Genomic DNA, 20,109 nt, shown 5'->3' on the forward strand with positions numbered 1-20,109 from the left:
TACTGGCTTGTAATTGCCAGGATTGCCTCTGGAGCCTTTTTTAAAATTCAGTGTTACATTAACTATCTGCCAACCATCTGGTACAGAGTCTGATTTAAGCGATAGGTTATGTACTTCAGTTAATAGTTCTGCAATTTCATTCAGTTCCTTCAGAACTCTTGGGTGGATACCATCTGGTCCTGGTGACTTATTGCTGTTCATTTTAGCCCAAATCCTCCTGTGTTAATACCTCAGTCTGGAACAGTTCCTCAGATTTGTCACCTAAAGAGAATGGATCAGGTGTGGGTATCTTCCCTCATCCTCTGCAGTGAAGACTGATGCAAAGAATTCATTTAGCTTTTCTGCAGCAGCCTTAGAATCATAGAATATCAGGGCTGGAAGGGACCTCAGGAGGTCATCTAGTCCCACCCCCTGCTCAAAGCAGGACCAATCCCCAATTTTTGCCCCAGATCCCTAAATGGCCCCCTCAAGGATTGAACTCGCAACCCTGGGTTTAGCAGGCCAATGCTCAAACCACTGAGCTCTCCCTCCCCCCTTGTTTTCCTCGAGTGCTTCTTCAGCACCTCAATCCTCCCGTGGCCCATTTGGCAGGCTTTCTGCTTCTGATGCATTTTTAAAAAAAAATTGCTGTTAGTTTGTGTGCCCTTTGCCTTAAGGTGAGCTGTTCCTAAAATACACAATGTGATGGTGATTAATGTTCTGCTTGCATAGTCTCTTCCACTCCAAAGTACTTCACGGATTATATGCCTAGCAGGTGGCAACCCCTAGTTCACAGCATACTATCTCACTGGGGAAGGGAATTCTGGCCAGGGACAATGAGCCAAACCCCAGCTCTTACAAAAAGGGCCATGGGACCGTTGCTGTCTGTCCAGGCGTGTGCACGCTCTCCCCTCTCCCTCTCCTCTGTGGCACTCACTTTACCTACCTCAACAGGATGAAGTGCAGTCAGCCCTCAAGGTCTCTTTTAACCAACAGTGCTCTGTAGTAGTTTAGAAGGAAAAAGGCAGATCCAACATGCAACCCCACAGTGTTGTCTACTGCATAGATCAGGAAACTCTGAGATCTGGTTCCTATTTCTGACTGGGCCACTGACTCCATATTAAGGTTTATCTCCATGAAAGAGGGACAGTAGCCATCTTTGCAGAGGGCTTTGAGGCCTGAAACGTGATCGGAGTGTCAAATCATAATAATCTGGTGGAGAGTTCTTTAACGTTAACTCTTAAATTGGCGACCTTTAGATTCTTTGGAATGATTCCTGTTCAAGACGCAGCATTGGCAGCCCAAAGACTCAGTGTGCAATGTGGCAGAATTTCCATTTGCTGTAATTAACAGTGAATATGATTTTCCGGGGAGAAGATCCTGCACGTGTCATGGCAGATGGAACTTGGGGGCAGAGCAACTGTTGGGGCTTACGTGGCAAGGGAATGCCAAACAACATGGCCTAAATAAAGGGTTTTGGAAGCCGTCAAGTGCTTTCCATCTCTGGAAACAAGGAGACGTGCCCATACACATTGAAGACGTGTTTGAAGTCTTGCTGTTCTAATCCATCCCACTTTGAAGCATTATTCTTAGCAGTGTACCAGAATGTCCTTCGTGTTGTCTGAAAGGCAGCGTGCCTTACTCTGTCTGACAGGCAGCTAGTGCAAAGTAGCTGCCTGCAGGGTTGCTTGGTTTAGTACAAGTTAACCTCAGGATTGTTGAACTGGACACCAGCTGTAACCCGAGGGGAAGTCTCTGGGTTTTCTGCTTCACTTATTGATGGGGATATTTTGTGTCCTGTACTTTCTGAGAGCTGTAGTTTTTAACATGGTGATTATAATTTACAAAGTGGCTTCAGTTTTGAAGCTAGTCTTGGGTTTTGAGTGGCTGTTTTCTGTCTGCTGTGCATGATTCGGTCTGTTCATCCCCCACCTCCAGCCAGGTTTGGTCTCTGCCAATCCCTGTTTGCAGCTGGAGGCTGAGCCTTTGCTGCCATCATATCAGTTCCCTTCTCATCTTCCACTCACTAGCTCCTTTTTAAAATGCAGATCACAGCCCACCTCTGTTGCAGTTCCCCATACTGACACTTCTGAGTCCCTGCGCCACCTGTATCTTCAGCCCCATCTACTCACGTCTAGTTGTAACACGTCCGTGTTTTGATGCTGTGCTCTCTGAAACGGTTGTATCCCTGATGCATTGTGATGACACATTCTCTAATTCCATGCACTGCTTCAGCTGATCACGTTTGCAGATTCCATGACCTTTTCAGGGAAGGTGGGAGTGGATGTATTTGAACTGTTACCATGCAAAAATTCCCCCTCCTATTTTCATGCTTGCTTCTACCAAGCCTGTTCTTTTAAATCAGATGCTTAATGTTAAATATGGGAGTAGCCTGCAGAAGCAGAATTTTAACTTTTCTTCACATTCATGACCATGGACAGTTATTCCCTATACCACCCCCACCTTCTGGCTGTAGGTGCTGTAATGGCCCCATTCCAGTAAGGGTCTGTGTAGGTTGAATGTAGAACTACATTCTATTCGGTCTCATCCTCACCTCAGCCTTTTTTATTGCAACCAAACTACCACTGAAGTCAACGAGTGGGAGAACCAGCAAGAATAGGCAGCTAATTTGAATCAGGCCCTAAGCAGACTGGGCTGCTGAGGCTCAAATGAATCTGGTGCGGAGAAAATTGCGATTTCAGTTATATTAGGGCTGTCAGAGGAGACTGCCTGATGAACCACAGCCGTAAACTTTCTTCCACTGACTTTGAAATGGTCTCTTGACAGATTCCTATGCGTTGAGCTGAGATCCCTGAGCTTTTCAGTGTAGAAGAGAGAGCACACCCCATATTTACAGACAGTATGTGTCTCCTGCCTAGAACTAAGGGAAATGTTCTTGATCTAAACTGACTGTTGCAGAGGGAATGAGGGTAGCCTTCAGACGCTGGTTAAACAGAGCTCAGAGGCACTGTACTGGAGCCTGAATCAGAGATTCTCTGGATGTAATGCTTCTGCTGAAACACTCTCAGACCAGCCATCCCCATTTCACTGTACTCCTGAGAAACGCCCTGATAAGACTTTAATGGGCAGAAGCCCCTGAACCACGAGAGAGAAAATGCTGCTGTGAATACCCCTAGCAGGTCTAATGTTCATTTTGGATGCATTTCCCCAGAATTCTTAGATGCCAAAAATAAATGGAGTGTAGCAGGGCTCCCTATATTCTTCATTTAAAGTCTTTGATATGGAAAAGTGAACAGACACTTGAAGTCAGCTCAGAGTAATGTTTAGAGCTTCCTGTCCTTTTTGAAATAAGAGCAGCGTTTGAGTTGTAGGTAAACAACCCTGTAATGCCAAGAATTTCCAATGTCTGTTAATCACAATGGAAATTGTCTTGATTATCTGAAACTGCTGTCCTAGGTAATTCGATTCCTCCTCCCCCCCACACACACACTATTGCATTTGGATAATGAAGGTGGTACTGTATTGGGTTTTCAGCCCTCTTCATGTATGCAGTAGCCCTTCCAAAAAATGTTTCAGTATTCTGTACAGAATGCTATGCTAATACCGCTTCAGTTTGCATGGTTTTACTGTAGTGTGTTTATAATGGATTATGTTTATAAGGATCATTAGACTGAACAGTTCTAGTGGCAGACGTAATCGCAGCTCACTGATATGCAGCACTGCATGGTAATGTGGATGTAGGTCCGTGCTTCTGAACGGTAATAGCAGTAGCTGAGTGTGTCTTGCAGTTTAGTATTGGGAGCTGTACTATGTTAAGTGTGATAGGACTGGAGTGAAAATCTAAAGGGCTGTCACTGAATGAATCCATGTAATCAGGTAACTGCAATGCTTATGTTTTGGGCTTAAAAAATTCTCTGGTCATTGGGCCAAAATGAGAACAGGGCAAGATGAGGTTCCTCCTCTCCCCTGCCTCAGTGGCACTCACTTTGTCTACCTCAGCAGCCTCCAAACAAAATTGTATGGTTCTCTCCAAAGGGATGCTGCACACAACACACCTGTCCACGTCAGGACATTGTTTTTACCGTCTCTCTGATTAACTCTGTCCCTTTGTTTTTATAACACCTCTGTATTAGCCTTTCTGTTCAGAGGCCATTAATAGTCTGATTAGTAACAGCGATACTAAAACGGCTCTGAGCCACCATTGATTGTAAACCCTCAAGTTGCTCTTTACTTACATGGCATTTACAGTCCAGTTAGTGTAAAAGTTCTAGCTGGTGTGAGCTAGGGACTTTAACACCTCCCAGATTTATATGTTCTATAGAGATGAGGAGTCTGGTCCTGTTGGCAAGGAAGCTTTAAACAGAGCAGCCCTAAGAAGGGCATGCAGCTAATATGTAACTTTCTAGCTCCTTGCCTTTTTTCTTTGCACCCTTTTTTCCTGAATTGTTGGTATCTCCCATCATATTTTATATGCTATCTCTGACCTCATTTTGACAGGTGAATTGCTTGTGTAGATTCATCTGAAAACAAATGCCCTTAGCCGTCAGTAGCAAGCAGAATTCAGACCTTTGTCTTAGCATCTTCATCCCAACAAGTAGTTTCTTGGCTGGGTGAGGAGCCACCAGTACAGCACACGGTTAAATTCTTGTACAGAGGAGACTTAAAAATAACTCACTCCGTGGTATAGTAATGCTGCCATGCTCTAGAGTGCTGGGACGCAAAGCTTGCCCTAAGGGAAATACTCGTTTGACCAGGTTTGGTTTGAAAAGGTTCATCTCTGAAATTATAGGAGTGCAGAAGAATTTTTAGTCTTGTGGTTGTATGATGGTGGATATTTCTGCCTTCCCAAAATTCCTGTGCAGTTTTGGTTGGATACACTATTCACCTCCTACACTTTTGTTTCATGTTACTGTGCGCTGATATATGGTTCCACCCCAAGGTAGCTGCATTTCAGTGGTGGGTGAAGTGATTTGTATATGTGGGTCAAGATTTTCAAAAGTGGCTTTGATTTTTGGGTGCCTAACTTGAAGCATTTTAAAGAGACCAGATTTTCAGACTGTATGGTCAGCATTTCCTGAAAGTCAGGTCATTTTAAGGAGAATCATAGACGACACTCAGAACCATAGTTTGTTAAAACAACTAAGGATTCTATTGGCTGGAAGATCATTGTTCCCTCATGCAGTAATGCTCCAGGAACACCATGGGGCTGTGACTCCTTTCCCAGGTTGGTCCGTAAGTGAGTAATTTAAGGAGACTTTGAAATCTAGAAATAGGACTAGCTTTCTGCAGCACAACCCTGACCGCCTTCCTCTCCCCCTTTGTGCCCCATTGGTAGCTGTGGCATTTGGAATTTGGCGTTTTTCCTGTTCAAAGCATTTTGCTGCACAGTGACTAGTGGGGTTTTCTCTGCCCTCAATTCATGTAGTAATTATTGGTTTTAAGAGTTCAGCTGGACACTAAAATGGCTGTTGAAGGAAGTTTTATTTACAGGCTGCTTGTCAAAGCAGCTGCTGATGGTGTTTAAACAGGCTATGGGCAGCTCACCTTATTGAGTGAAGCTTTCTTCCTGGCAGCTTTCCTGGTGGAGGCAGTTCAGTCTAATTAAAGCTTGTTTCATTTAGAGCAAATAAAGCCAAGTTTGTTGGAAGAGGGATTGGTTTGCAGAGATGGGGAGGGTGAAGCAGGCACCACTTCTCCATCCTGTTTGCCCCCTCATGCCTCCCTGGACTGTTGCCAACGGGGATTGGAATTAAAGGTAAAATGCAGAGCCTTCGGTGTTCTATCACTAAGGGCTGCATGGCTTTGGCACAGTAGTTTACAGGTTGTAAAGACTTGGGGTTAGAGATTTGTATAGCAAACTCAGAACAGGCCAATAATCAGCTGTTGACCCTGGCAGCTTGAATGCAGAAGCAGAGTACCTCTGCATCTAAGGATAAAGGAGATGCTCCAACCCCCACCCTTTGAAAGGAAGGGAATGGAAGAAGGGGAAGAATTTTTGTAATCATCCCAAAATTATTTTACAGGGGCCATGAGGGAGAGGTGCACGAGCTAACCCAGCAACCATAGTCTGCAGTTGTACCTTCACTTAGTTCAGAATTGTGGCTGTGGTAAAGAGACATTAAATTTGGGAGTTCCATGCTTCTGGTATGATTTCAAGCCATATCCTCTCCCTTCACTGGCAGGTTTTTCTCCTGGCAACTGCTCTGGGTAATCCTGTTCACATGAGGAACAGCATGGTGTTGGCTCATGCATAACTGAGGGGCTGCTAAATAGCAGAGGAGGTTGGGGCACTTGGGCTTTTCGCCTTTGTTTCCTTAAATTGGATTTTTCTTAACTTGAAAACTGGGAGCCTTATCTCTAACATGCCTTTCGGAAAGCTCAGTCTGCGCTTCTGGGAACTGTCCTCTTAGACTAGACAGCTCTTCAATTGCCACCAAAGCAATACCAATCAAAGACCAACAGCAGAGTCTAGTGTGCCGATGGGATACTTCAGATTGTTTGTCCAACAGTATTTTAACTAAAGTGCTGAAATATTAAAGCACCTTCCTTTCCTGAGAGTTCTGTTAGGAATAGCACAAGTCAAGGATTTTTTTCCAGCTGACCAAGCTGCCCTCGTGCCACTAGCAAACATTCACTCATCTTTAACCTTGTTTTGTTTCCTTTAACCAAATTTTCCACCATCGATATGAAGCACTCTGTGAAAGAGCCAACCTTTGAAGCTGGGCTCAACTGCCCCTTTGGTCAAGGGAAGTTACTGCCAGTTGGAGCCTCATTCATTCTTGGATTTACTCTTGATTTCACAGCTGTCCTCAGAGTTTCTCGTGTAGAAATCCTTCTAAAGTATTTAAAGGGACTTGCTCAGGTTTTTTTTTTTAAATCCTCTTGTATTGCAAGTAACATTCTAAATTATTGAAACTGGGTGCTGTAATATTTTCAAAATGTGTTAGATGCTTCGTGGAACAAATGAAGGGCATGTTCACTGGCCTGAAGAGCTTGCAGTCCAGTGCACTCTTACGTTGCGCAATGAAGAGACAGGTCTGTTTTTCTTTTCTGTTTATAGTGAGTTTCTAACACTATTGCGGTATGTGCAAACCCTACAGGTGATCTAAGAGAACATCAGAGCACACTTCTGTTGGTCAGAGCAACAGTTCTGTTGGTCTTCAGGTTTTGTGGATGCTTGGTTTTCAGTTAAACCTACATGTGGGGCCAGATTTGACCTAGATTATTAATTGGTGGTTTTCTGATGGTCAAGGATGCCCTGTCCATTAACTCAAAGGAGGGATCAGAAAGGTACATTACCACTGAAAAATCCCTTCTTAATACAGAGCAATCACGTACTGGTAGTTATTAGAGGTACACTTTACCTTCTGTACACTAGCAAGTAAGAATGATTCAGATCACCAGTCTACCATTAAAAGAATACACAAAGATAAACAGAATTAGCAACTAATGCAGCTTGAGGATGCATTTAATTTTCAGTTTCATCAAAATCCTTCAAAATTTTGATTAACCAAGTCAGAAACAAAACAGATTATTTTGCACCTTCCTCCATTATAACACTGTTCCGTTTACAGTGTGAGATGCATAGATCTGTGCTTTAACACCCTCCCACCAGGATGCTGGTGGACAAGCCCTCCATACAGCCTTGAGTGTGACCTGCCAATAGGAGAGTGTTGCGGACTCCAGCTTGTCTTGCAAAGGAAGTTGATCAGAATCCTCCCCTCTTCTCCAGGTGGCAGGTCTGACCCTGCTGGCAGTGGGGATTTACACAGCCAAGAACGCTACTGGGGTTGCAGGGCGATACATAGAAGCTCGACTGGGCAAGCCCTCCCTGGTGAGAGAGACCTCACGCATTACAGTGCTGGAGGCACTCAAGCATCCCATCAAGGTAAATACCTTCTTTCCTTTGGCTCGCTGTTAGCTGGGATGCAGCTTGTTCTAGTCCTGCTCTAGGGGTCTGGCAGTGTGATATCGAGAACTCCACACTTAGTGCTTATATTTTCATAATGTGTTTTTTAATGAATTTCTCCTTCTCAGGTTGGCAAGCGTCTTACCAGCAAGGCTCAAGATGCTCTTGAAGGAGTTGTTCTCAGCGTGAGTATAGGCTTTTGCTATCTCACACCATCCAGGATCTTGGTGTCTAAATATCAAAAGTTCTCTCCTTGCTTTCATTTTAATTTTTGTTGCAGTTCAGTAATACTGGAAATGTAGCACTCTTGGGGCACCTGGAGTGTAAATAAGCTTCCATGTTCAGCATGAAACACATTAAACACCCTGCAACCTTTGATCCCTCTGTACAGAGCAGTTGGAAGTCTTAGGTCAGCGTGATTTTTCTCCTTAGTCAGCATGTTAATCTGGCAATTCTGGCCAAATTCTACATGTCGTCTCTAATCTGTGACCTGTTACTGCTCTGACCGCCACAGTTAGGCCAGAGAACCAAACAACATATGCCTTTGACTTTGAACACCGTCTGAATGGCTATCAATCCACTCATCAGAACTGATTTTGCACATTTGTTTCTGAATTTCATTTTGTAATATCAGGTGAATTAAAGGGTGTTTTTTAGAGTGTTACCAAAAAAAAAGTGTCTGTAGGAATATCTGCCTCTGTATTTCTCAGAATGTAAGAATATGTATAAGAAATGCATTCACTCCCACTTACATGGAAGGTTTATTACTATCAATAGTTTTGCTTCTAACTTGGCTTGTTACATACCTTCCCCCTCTTGTCCCTTTTTGTAGGTAGTTCATGGAAAATAAGCTCCTAGAGCAGGGGTGACCTACCTGAGCAGGACCCAGAATTTACCAATGTACTTTGCCAAAGAGCCACAGTAATATGTCAACAGCCCCTATCAGCTCCTCCCAACCCTCACGCTCCCAGTGCCTCCCACGCCGCCGATCAGCGCCTCCCGCTCCCTCCCGATCAGCTGTTTCATAGCGTGCAGAAGGCTCTGGAGTGCGGGGGGAGGAGCGAGGGCACGGCAGGCTCAGGGGAGGGGGCGGGAAGGGGTGGAGTGGGGGCAGGGCCTGTGGCAGAGCCAGGGGTTGAGCAGTGAGCACCCCCCTCCCCCCCAACAGCTTGTTGAAAAGTTGGTGCCTGTAGCTCCAGCCCCAGAGTCGGTGCCTAGACAAGGAGCCGCATATTCACTTCTGAAGAGCCACAGGTTGGCCACCCTGTCCTAGAGCATCCATGGTAGGGTAGATTCTGAAATGTTCGTATCCATTTTCAGTCCCAAAAATTATTCTTCTTAGCTCATTGTGGCTTGAATTTGAAGTAATTATAACTTGAAATACAATAAATCCTGAAGCAGAAGGAGGAACTACTCAAGTCCAAGCCAATAAGCTGCAGGAATTCAGGCTAAGAACTCATCAGACCCGAGACTGCAACCCTGCTCTCTGCAGACAGCACTGATAGCCGTCTGCCTATACCAGTGTGTGAAGCATAGGCATCTCTGGGTATCGGATGTATTGTCTGTTTCCCAAACATAACTTTTCTCCTCTTGCAGCCCAAGCTGGAGGAGCGTGTGAGAGACATTGCCATAGCAACAAGAAATACAAGAACGAACAAAAGTTTGTACAGGAATATCCTTATGTACGGCCCGCCTGGTACTGGGAAGACTCTCTTTGCCAAGGTAAGACCCTGCCAAGATTTTGACAGCCCAGCTGTTGTGGGTTTTCAAGGAGTACCCTACAATGTTATAACTATATCTCTCTGGGCTGCAAGCAACTGCTGTAGCTTTCCTGAGCATGTGTTTGTGTAGAGTGGGGTTCCAGGGTGCTGAGGGAGGAAGAAGAGGCATCCACCTTATAGCTTTTTGCTCTGTGCTCCGGGTTAGACAGTCCAGTGACTTGAATTCTAGATTTCAGCCTAGAGAGAGAAACTGTCCCCTCTGGACTGGCTGATGGCATGAAACAGCCTCTGTGCGCCACTTGGCAGACATGACTTGTGAAATGCCAACGCCAGCCCTGGTATCTCATTTCCACCTCTGTTAATCATATTTGACTCCTAAACGGGCTATCCTGTTGCTTATTAACTCATAGGGGGAGAGAGCAGGAGGGCTGGATAAGTAAGCATTGTTCTGTCTGCCCTATCAGTGTGCTGCTCTCTGATTTAGTCTGGATTTGACTCTGACAAACAGCACGCTACTTTCAAGCAGCAGTTCTGAGGGGTGGAAAGACCTCGTTTAACTCAGATAATGGATTTCACTTTTGCTCTCGAAGCCCCAGAAAAAACTTTCTCCCAACCCTGATAGCTGTTGGCTTATGACCCAGTGCAGGAAGGTTTAGATACCTTCAAAAAATTTTTAATGTGTTCTAATTCAGGATATTCTTATCCATATAAACATCCAGTCCTTCCTGAATCCTGCTATGCTCTTGGGCTCAGTGATCTCTTGTGGCAATTAATTCCACAGGTCAGTCGTGGTGTGGAAAAGTCATTCCTTTTCAGTCTTGAATTTGCCACTTTTTTTCATTGACTATTCCTGTGTTCTTGCATTAAGAGCATCCGTGTTGTGAAAAGCATTGTATGGGTCATGGAGACTGAATTAGCCTCTTGTCTCTGGAGGCTAGCCCTCAGGTTTGGAGTTGACATATTGATGGAAAAGAGATGTTATGGCTTGAACTGTCTCCACCCTTGCTGAACGGGTGTTTGTAGAAATAAAAGCTTTCAAGGATTCCTGAGAGAACACCTTTCACACGCATTAGTTGCAGGGAGAGATGGCATTATCGCAGCTGGAGCTGTGCGTTCGTTAGCCTGTTACACCACCAGATAGTCCATTACTCCTGTTTGGATAGTCTGTCTCTCTTGAATAACGGTGGTGGCGGCACACAATATGTTGTATGGCACTGAATCTACACCCGGCTGCCAGCCAGAATTCACCCGCACCTGGGTGCAAAGACCCCGTGCACTTACTCATTCCGCGGTCTTTAGGCAGCGGTGTGGAGCACAGCTGACATTCAGGTCTTACACAGGCGGGCTACAACTAAAGTACGGGTGGGTAACTACTGAGTGGGGGAGCTACAGCACAGGAGTTGTAAACCTTCCTCAATAGCAAAATGAGATGCTGCCAATACCGTAGGAAACTCGCTACTGTTAGAATTCGTCTCTTTATCTGAACATCATTGGTGTAAAGTCTAATTATGGATCAGGTGACTTGACCTCTGAGAAGAACAAGTGTAGACCAGACATGACTCTAGTGTAAAGGGACATTATTTAACAATTTGGTGGGAGGAAAGCATCAGTTTCTTGTGATCTACTCTAAGGAAATGTGTCCTGCTCTTGTAGGTCTCTTGTCATCCCACGCTCCTGTGCTCCCATGAATGGGAGGTGGGGAGAGAAGTCTGAGGGTCACATCCCCATTACGTCCTCCTGCATATTTTTTTCGAGCAAGTGTGTATGGCAATGTGTGCTCAGGCAGCTCTTCTACTCAGGGAGACACCATCCCTGGGAATTCAGTGCCCCCTTGTGCTTTCCTGTACTTAAAAAACTGGTGGACAAATAAGGGAAGTCAGAGGACTCTGCAGGCTACTGAACTCTCAGGGCTGCTGCTTCCATTGTAGAAACGTGCTGTCCAAATCAGGTCTGGTAGCAGTGTGGAATCATGTCTAGATTTTGTAATTTTTAAAATACTGAAATGTGCGTGTTTTTTCCCTGTTCGGATACAATTCTTAAGGTATTAAATGAGTCTTCTAGTTTCAGTGTCCTGTAATTTTGGTCACCTTATTCTCCCCAGCAAGAGTGGAAGGCACTGGTCAGTTAAGACGGCTGTCCTTGAAAAGTGCAAGGTAATTAGTCCTGGACACTGAAGTCCGCTCTCCACAGAACAGCCCAACCAGCTGCAGTGTACGTGTGCCCACACATGCATCCGACGAAGTGGGTATTCACCCACGAAAGCTTATGCTCCAATACGTCTGTTAGTCTATAAGGTGCCACAGGACTCTTTGCCACTTTTACAGATCCAGACTAACACAGCTACCCCTCTGATACTTGACTGCCTCATTGATCTCCTTCAATCCTGGCTTCTAGGGGCCACTGGATTTCTGTTTCCATAGCCCATTTGATCACTGGCCAGTTGTAGTGGCATGGATGGCTTTTGTGATGTGGCTACCGATCCACCAGGAAAGCGGCTGAAAACCACCAACTTGTCCTGCAGCATCAACATTCAGATAGGCTTTAACAGAAAACAAAGCAGCTACATGGACTCGGTCCTCAGTGAACAATAAAAGATGGCAGCGTGGAGCAACATGACAGGGTTTTCTGCTTCCCGCAGTGTAGGGCTCTATGGGTCAACAGTCTGTTAAGCAGCTGTGCTGGATGGCAGGCTGTGAACACCGTGAATGTGGCTCTGAGCTCCCAGCACTGTCAGCCTGATTCTGAACACTTTTAACATTTAGTAGCAGGAGCTGGGTGATTTTAATGGACAAAGCAAAGCTTTTTTTCCCCTGCCTCCTGCCACCCAGCAATTAATTGGTCCGGTTCAGCTGAGCATGTTTCACTGGAGATGGGAAGGCGTTAATGGCATACGTAGCGGTGGCTGTCACGTCCCTGCGCAAACTGGCTTGTTCCCTTTGACCTTCAGACAAGTTCCCTTCAGCTGAGTCAGCAGAACTGGGCAGCAAGGACTGCGCTGGTGACTTAAGTTCTGTTCTCAATCCAGCCTGCTGGCCGTGGCAGGGCTCCACCAAGCTGCTCCTTGCCACCACCTCCTGATACGGGGCATGGGGGAGGAAGAGGCTCTCTACTGTTCTACTCCTTTCCTACGCTCACCTGAGCCCAGAGGTGTGTGTGGTCACTCATGCTTATGCCTCCTGCAAAATGTTTATTATGACAAAGTTCCTGTGTGTTGGGACAGATTGAACTCTCGACCAAGCCCTCTATGGCTCTCAGACACTGGCAGTTGCAGGCTAATTCCCCACTGGCATCCTTTAGTCAGGTAGAGGGGATGTTTAAACTGGGAGTTAACGTCATTGTCTTTAAATCGTGAGCTGAGGACTTCAGTAACTCAGTCAGAGCTTAGGGGTCTATGTCAGGAATGGTTGGGCGAGGTTCTGTGGCCTGGAATGTGCAAGAGGTCAGACTTAGATGATCATGATGGTCCCTTCTGGCTTTAAAGTCTATTGATCCAAAGCTGGGGGGACGAAGGGAGGTTCTCCTGGTGCTATAATTCCACCCTGTGACGACACAGCGTCCTCAGCAACTCCAGTTGGCGTGAAGCCGTGCTCCATAAGCGCCATCTCTATGCCCTGTCCAGCCTGCCTGATGGATCAGCTGGTACTATGTACAAGCACAGCAGATTTGCTTACTTTCAGGCTTGCTGGAGACATTTCTGGCGCACTCCAAGGGCTTCTTTATGAAACCCTTCACTTGGCAGTCACCAGACTCATGACTTGAGTCAGGCTTTAAAAACAGCCTCCAAAACGGAAGGAAAAGTTCCATAATTTAGGCTGAATGCCAGAGAAGTTAAATAATCATCAACAATCCAGGTTCTTAACTCCATCAGCAAATAGAGAAATGCAGAGCTTCGTCCCTTGTTGTTTGTATCACTCTAACCCCTAAAAGACCTAGTTGAGATTAGGGCCCCATTGTGTTGCACAGACAGGCAAGAAACTGTCCCTGCCCTGCAGAGTTTACAGTCTAAACAAACAATGCAGTGAAAGGGATACAGAGTGTAATCAGAAGGTGGGAAACTGAGGCTCAGAAAGGTTAAATGAGTTGCCCAAGGGAGGGAGTCTGGTGTCCTGTTTTTAAAAAACACGGATGTCAAATTGGAAAAGGTTCAGAAGAGCTACAAGAAGGATCTTAATTCTGGAAAATCTGCTTTACAACTAAGAAACAGAAGAAACTCCATCTATGTAGTTTTTCCAAGAGAGATGACTTGATCAAGGTGTATAAATACTTAAATGAGAAGAATGTTTTGTGGCTCTAATCTAGCAGACAAAGGCTTTACAAGATCCCCAATTTGGAAGCTGAAGCTAGATACATTCAGGCTACAATTAAAGTGTAAATTTTTAACAGGCAGGGGTAATAACCATTGAAGCAGCTCACATCACTCAGTCTTTAAATCAAGATGAGATGTCTTTCTAAGAGATGTGCTCCAGCCTAAGCAGAAGTTAGGGACTTGATGCAGGAATCACTGGGTTAAATTCTCTGGCTTGTGCTGTGTAGGAGGTCAGACTATAGGATTACAGTGGTCCCTTCTGTGTCTTAACATTTTTGAATCTGGATCTCCTGAGTCTGCCTGCAAGGTTATCCATTCTTCCTTCCTTTCCCTTAAAATACTCTACTGTGCCCCTCTGTGACATGAGAGCATGGTTTAATACTACTTGTACTTCCATTTTTCATCAGCACCGTAATTTGCAAGCATTAATACTCTCAACCAGGTGAGGGGGCAGAATGCCCAGGATTTTACAGATGGGCAAATGAGGTGGAGAGGCTCTGACATGTCCCAAGCCATAGCAGATGTCAGTAATTTAATACCCTCTTCCCACTTTCTTATTCTGTGCTCTTGAATAGTGAATGGGAACATTTTAATCACCACTCAAAAACCTCTTTTCTCTTCCCTTTTTGTTTTCCAGAAATTAGCCATGCATTCAGGCATGGATTATGCCATCATGACAGGTGGCGATGTCGCCCCCATGGGGCGGGAAGGAGTTACTGCCATGCACAAGGTCTTTGACTGGGCTAACACAAGTAGGAGAGGGTAAGTAGGAGTTCCTTTGGCATCTGAGCTTTGCATAGATCCTTTACCTTGCATGGGGGACACTAGTGGAATGGGAGCGCGTAATGACCAGGCATTTGTGAATCATAGGGGTATGTCTGTACTGCAATCACAAGGTGTGATTGCAACTTGAATGGACATACCCGAGCAAGCTTTAATCTAGCTAGCTTGGATCCTAGGCCAGTAAAGCTGAGGCAGCATGAGCTTCAGTGAGCACTGTACAAGCCTGCCCAGGACCGCAGGTAATTACTTATGGGGCTAGCCTGAGCTGAGGCTGCGCTGCTCGAGGACCTGAGCTGTTTAGATTAAAGCTAGCTCAGATAAGTCTGCTTGAACTGCAGTCACACCCTGTGATTGCCATATAGATGTACCCACAGATGCTTCTGGGTAGAAACTGTAATGGAGCAGGTGTTGCATTACCCATCCCATATCATACCTTTTTAATAGTGACCTGCAATGGGGTGCACTCTTCGTCTGCTTAATGATGTATAAACGGCTGAAAAAGTTCTCCCCTCCTGGCCCCCCACTCATGAAAAAGAATGTTCTGCTTGCTCTTTACCTGAGACTTCTCAGGGGTGTCAGCTCTTGCCTTCTCTGGTCCTGGCTGGATGTCTTCATAGAGGAATGGAGAATTGGAATGGGAACTCTCTCGGCTCCCAGTTGAAGAGGTGGGAATGGTGAATCCCGGAGAGCTTTTCTCCTAAGCGAGTCAGTGGTTGGAATTAAATAAATGGTAACAAAAATTGAGACATGACCAGGTTTTAAAGAGTCTGTCTAATAACGCCCTCCCCTTCCTGTTGCTCAGGCTTTAGGCTGTTGCGGTGTCATGATCCTCCTGCTTGTCTGGTTAGTTCTCCAGTGAGCTTCCAACAAAACCAGGGAATTCTATTCTTGATGTTTGTAACAATCCATTCAAACACATTGCAGTTCATCAAGAAGCAAAGCGCAAACGCTCCCTGCCTTTCCAAGACCCCTTTAAAACAAACACTCTGGAGTGGTTCTTTCATTCAGACTAAATCCCCCCTCTTGAGTCTTGAGAGAGCACCTAGCTAAGCTATTTGTGGTGATGTGAATTGCTTCATGCGAGCTGCAGGAAGGCATGAAGCTGATATCACTCTTCTGTGTGCACCCTTGTCCCCTCCCAGGCATATTAAAAATCTAATAAGAGGGCTGGGAGCCATCTTGTTTTGCTCCTGTGCTATTTTGCAGGATGTAAGCCTTGCAGGGAGAGGGCTAATGGGTGACTTATGTGTCCTGTTATTGGTTCAGACAGACATTTTCTTGCAGTGTCCATATGGATACTCTGCTGCGTTCATCACCGAATTGTTTTAATTTGCCCCTAAAAGTTGATATTTAAAGCTTTCAAAACAAACTTCCTTTGGAAGAGTTTACAGCCTCCATTTTGAGGAGCTGGAAGGCAGAAGGCCTACAGTTTTTAAGAAAATGGACTGGCATAGATAAGTTATTCCACTGCATACAATGTGCTGGAGGAACCCCAGGCTGCTTTCCATAGGTTTGGGTCATTTTCCTACTGTCAGTAGGCAGATACTGTTCTGAAATGCGGGGGGGCATCAGGGGAAGAGAAGAGATGAGGTTTCCACTTCTAACACAAACTCCCTGTCAGAACACCACATTTCACAGCACTAGTTGGTCAGGAATTTGAACTTGTGACACTTGATCTATCGCAAGGCTGCACCCCAGAAATAGGAAATGGAAAGGCTACGGAGATGTATCCGTGCATGTTCTAGGAGCAGCGCTCACAAGCTTTTAAACAGCTTCCGTCAGGTGCCATGCGTTGCCTTTCAGACTTGTAGTTTAGCTGTTGCCTCTGCTAAGCTGCCAGTATTTGGAGGCAGGGGCAGAGGCAACTCTGAAGAAACTCTTCTTTTGGGAAAGAGCAGTTGAGACTATTTCCTGGGAAACTGGAGTTGAGTTAAAGGTTTTATTCAAAAAGGCACTGGGATCACTTGACAGGAAGCAGTATCTGTTGTGTTAGGTAAATGGGAACATAATACATGGGCCTCCTCTTTACCCTGCCTCTCCTGCAGGGACCAGAAATCTTGGGTCACCAAAGCATTTATTTTTCTGAATTATTCATTGGCTTTACCTGGAGGAATGAATAAATAATAAAAACCATTATTTCCACCTGTGTGTTCAAAAATATTAATAAAGAGAGGGGATGGGGAAAATACCATTAGTTAGTGGGGGAAAGTTTTATGCCATGGGTGTGACCCAAAAGTTACATCCGTAAAATAACAACAGCCGTAGCCATGGAATATTTTGTATGGCATATATTGTCACCGGGGCTGCTTGTGTTCTTGGATTTCTGTCTAGTTCCCTGAGCTGTGCATTTACTTAGTATTACAGATGCTAAAAAGAGCACCTACCCTACTTAATTACTTGAACATAACTCAAGTGCAGCAGTACAATTTAGGATTAGCCAATCCCACTAAACCATGTGGCTCAGACCCCCCACCAGCTGTTCCCCACACCCTCCTGTTTTCAAGCATCTAGAGGAAAAAAAGATAAGCTTTGCAACGTGCCCTGAAAGTTCTTCAATTCAGGCTATTTCTGAGCAGTGGGGGACAAATTCCAAAGCTAGGGGACCCCGCCAACAGCCCCTTCCCATATATGCTGGTGGAGCTTCAGGTTAGACACCTCTGATGATCAGGTCTGGGGAGAGAAGAGCCCTAAGCCAGTCAGGGTGCTCTAGATCATTTGCCTTCTTCCCTTGCTGTATCTGTCTCTACTTGTTTTGTTTTTTTCCCTTCACAGCCTCTTGCTGTTTGTAGATGAAGCAGATGCGTTCCTACGGAAGAGGGCAACAGTAAGTGCTTTTCCATGCAGCCCCCATCTGTGTGTGGTGTGGGTCGGTCACTCAGCCAGCAGCTTTCTCGATTAACTTGACTAGTTAGCCTCGACAGGCAAAAATGATTAAAACTGGCAGGTGCCCTACTGCTTACATAATTAAGAGACTTGAAGAGGAGAAATTACCCTCTTGTAGCTGTGTGGGGCAAATGTCGCTCAACATTGACTTGAGAATTTGTTCCTTCCTCCAACAAGCAGTGGGGGGTGGGTAGCATGAGCCATGTGTTGGACAGTTTGCAGGTGGCTGGGTGATAGGAGAGAAAATGAGGAATTAAAATGACAGGAGGCAGCGGAAACATGGTCCCACATTTCACTGCTGTGCCCCTGCGGGTGTGTTTTACCCTGGCAAGTGGCTGGCTTGGACTCTTGTCATATCTGAGTTGTTTTCCACAGCACTAACAAAGCTGCACCAAAAAAAGCCACAAACTCCTTTTTGCCGGTTTAAGAACAAATCCCCGTGCTGTGCATTGAAGGGGAATCTCATCTTGCTCCTAGGCCCAGCACTCAGGATCCAAGTGATCTGTTTAAAGAGTTTTCATGTCCTGCCCTGGAGAAATCATATTAATACATGTTCAAGAGAATCCTTTTCTTATTGCAGCTTTTTATTCCCCTTCCTTTCAAGAACCTAAATAGAAAGTGAAAGCTTCCCTTGGACATATTTATTCAGCCAAAGGCAGCACGGTCCAGTGGATAGAGCTGTGTACCGGGAGCCAAGAGACCTGGGTTCTATTCCTGGCTTTGCCACTGGTCTGCTTGGTAACCTTGAGCAAGTCACTTCACCTCTCTGTGTTTTTCCCTTCCCACTCTGTCTTGAATAGGTAGATTGTAAGCTCTTCACGGCAGGCACTCTCACTGTATGTGTACAGTGCCTAGCTTAAGGGGCCCTGATCTCTTGCAGGGCCTTAAGCACTACCATAACAATGGAAAAATCACCATTAATATTTGCAAAGGTTGCAGCCCATCCTTGACCACCAGGTGAGTGACCCTCCTCTGAAATTTTCTCTTTGCAGGAGAAAATCAGTGAAGACCTAAGAGCGACTCTGAATGCATTTCTGCACAGGACAGGACAGCACAGCAACAAGTAAGAACCCAGTCTCTGTAGTGCAATAACTCATGTTCAGTAAAAGCAGGCAGACGTCTCTAAAGCATTTTTTTGCCTGGTGACAGGGTATACAAGTTGAGATGGTCACTGGGAGTTAGACCTTTGATCTCCTCCATCAAGAGATACAAAAATCTGTGCTGAGAAAACTGAGTGACTTATTGCATCTTAAAAATAAAACAAACATTCGGTCACCTGCTTCTCTTTCCTTGGAGCCAGAAAAGAAGCTCATAAGTGTAGTGCATGAGTGGAGACTCCTGTTTTTCAAACTTGGAGGCTTTTTGAGTGCCCCAGAAAGTGTTTGAAGGGAGTCTGTACAGACCTCGTAATATACGGTACAAGAGACCGAGCCGTCCTTATCCATGCAGATACTACATATGGCTCTGTTTTAACACTTGAGGTGCATTGCGCAGCCTTCACCGAAATGGGTAAGGACAGTATAGGGCTCTGTAGATCGCCTTGAAGGAAGCATAAGCACAGACTTTCCCCTTCTTGGGCGGTTAGCATTTCTGCTAAACCAGTGCAGTCTGGATTCATGGATGTCCGTGTCACTAAAGAAGGTGCTAGGCTTGCCATGGGGTTTAGTGGCATTCAGGTGTGTGCTTGAAACCCTTTAACAGGACTTCCTGGTGCCTGTTTGACCTGCAGCACTTTCATTCTTCCAGTGCCCCCTCTGACCATGTGCACGAGGGGTGAGCCATCTCTCATGCCTAAAGCTGGCCCTGTTCTCACTTCTGAGCAAGCTCTCTAGTGGATTCAGTATATTTGTACTCTCTACTGTAAATACACTTAGGAAACCCAGAGCTGTTCTCTCTGAGCCTGTCACATGTGTCCACAAAAACAGATTATTGTTTGGTGGTGTTGTCAAATACGTGTGCATGTGAATTAGCTTGGCTGTCCTTCATCTTGTGCCCAGTTTCTGTATAGTCAGCATTTCCTACCCGGAGAGCACTCCTTAGCCTAATGGGAATCATTTCCCTGTGATCATAATGGTCACAATAAAATGATTTTTTTCTCCCCTTAAAGTCATTTTTTACTTGTTTTTTTGCCAAGTCTGCTTGATGATTAAATTTATCCTTTTCTAAAGGAGCCAAGTCAAAAATAACCATCTCCTTTCTGAGTGCAGGGAGGTCAGATGCCCCCAGTGATTAAAACGTAACGAAGGACTTAAATAACGAAGTGAACATTGTTATGGTAATGCTGTGTGATTGGTTCAGGACACTGGCAGGAGTTTTTTCTCCCAGAGGCACCCATGGGACTCTTCTTAGCACCGATGGGAGCTATAGTCTGCCAAGTTTGTTTATGTACGTTGGTCACCATTAAACTTTTCAGTTGCCTTAAAAGGGTGGGAATGTGGCCCACTGCATAGGGCACTGAAGCACGAGACATGAAAGCTGGGTTCTTTTCCTGGCTCTCTGTGGTCTTGGACAATTCCCATGCCTCGGTTTCCCCAGCTGTAAGATGGGGATAATCTTGTCCTCCTTTT

General features: G+C 45.3%; 1 protein-coding gene across 1 annotated transcript in view; it reads left to right on the forward strand.

The window, feature by feature from the left end:
- Positions 1 to 20,109, forward strand: part of ATAD3A (ATPase family AAA domain containing 3A) — a 65,882-nt gene that overhangs the window by 16,980 nt on the left and 28,793 nt on the right. Inside the window, exons 8-13 of the mRNA XM_037881106.2 lie at positions 7,673 to 7,828; positions 7,978 to 8,034; positions 9,446 to 9,571; positions 14,514 to 14,638; positions 17,432 to 17,483; positions 18,535 to 18,605. Coding sequence (XP_037737034.1) covers positions 7,673 to 7,828; positions 7,978 to 8,034; positions 9,446 to 9,571; positions 14,514 to 14,638; positions 17,432 to 17,483; positions 18,535 to 18,605 — 587 coding nt within the window. The remainder of the gene's footprint in view (positions 1 to 7,672; positions 7,829 to 7,977; positions 8,035 to 9,445; positions 9,572 to 14,513; positions 14,639 to 17,431; positions 17,484 to 18,534; positions 18,606 to 20,109) is intronic.

This window comes from Chelonia mydas, chromosome 18, assembly GCF_015237465.2.
Source record: "Chelonia mydas isolate rCheMyd1 chromosome 18, rCheMyd1.pri.v2, whole genome shotgun sequence".
NCBI lineage: Eukaryota > Metazoa > Chordata > Testudines > Cheloniidae > Chelonia > Chelonia mydas.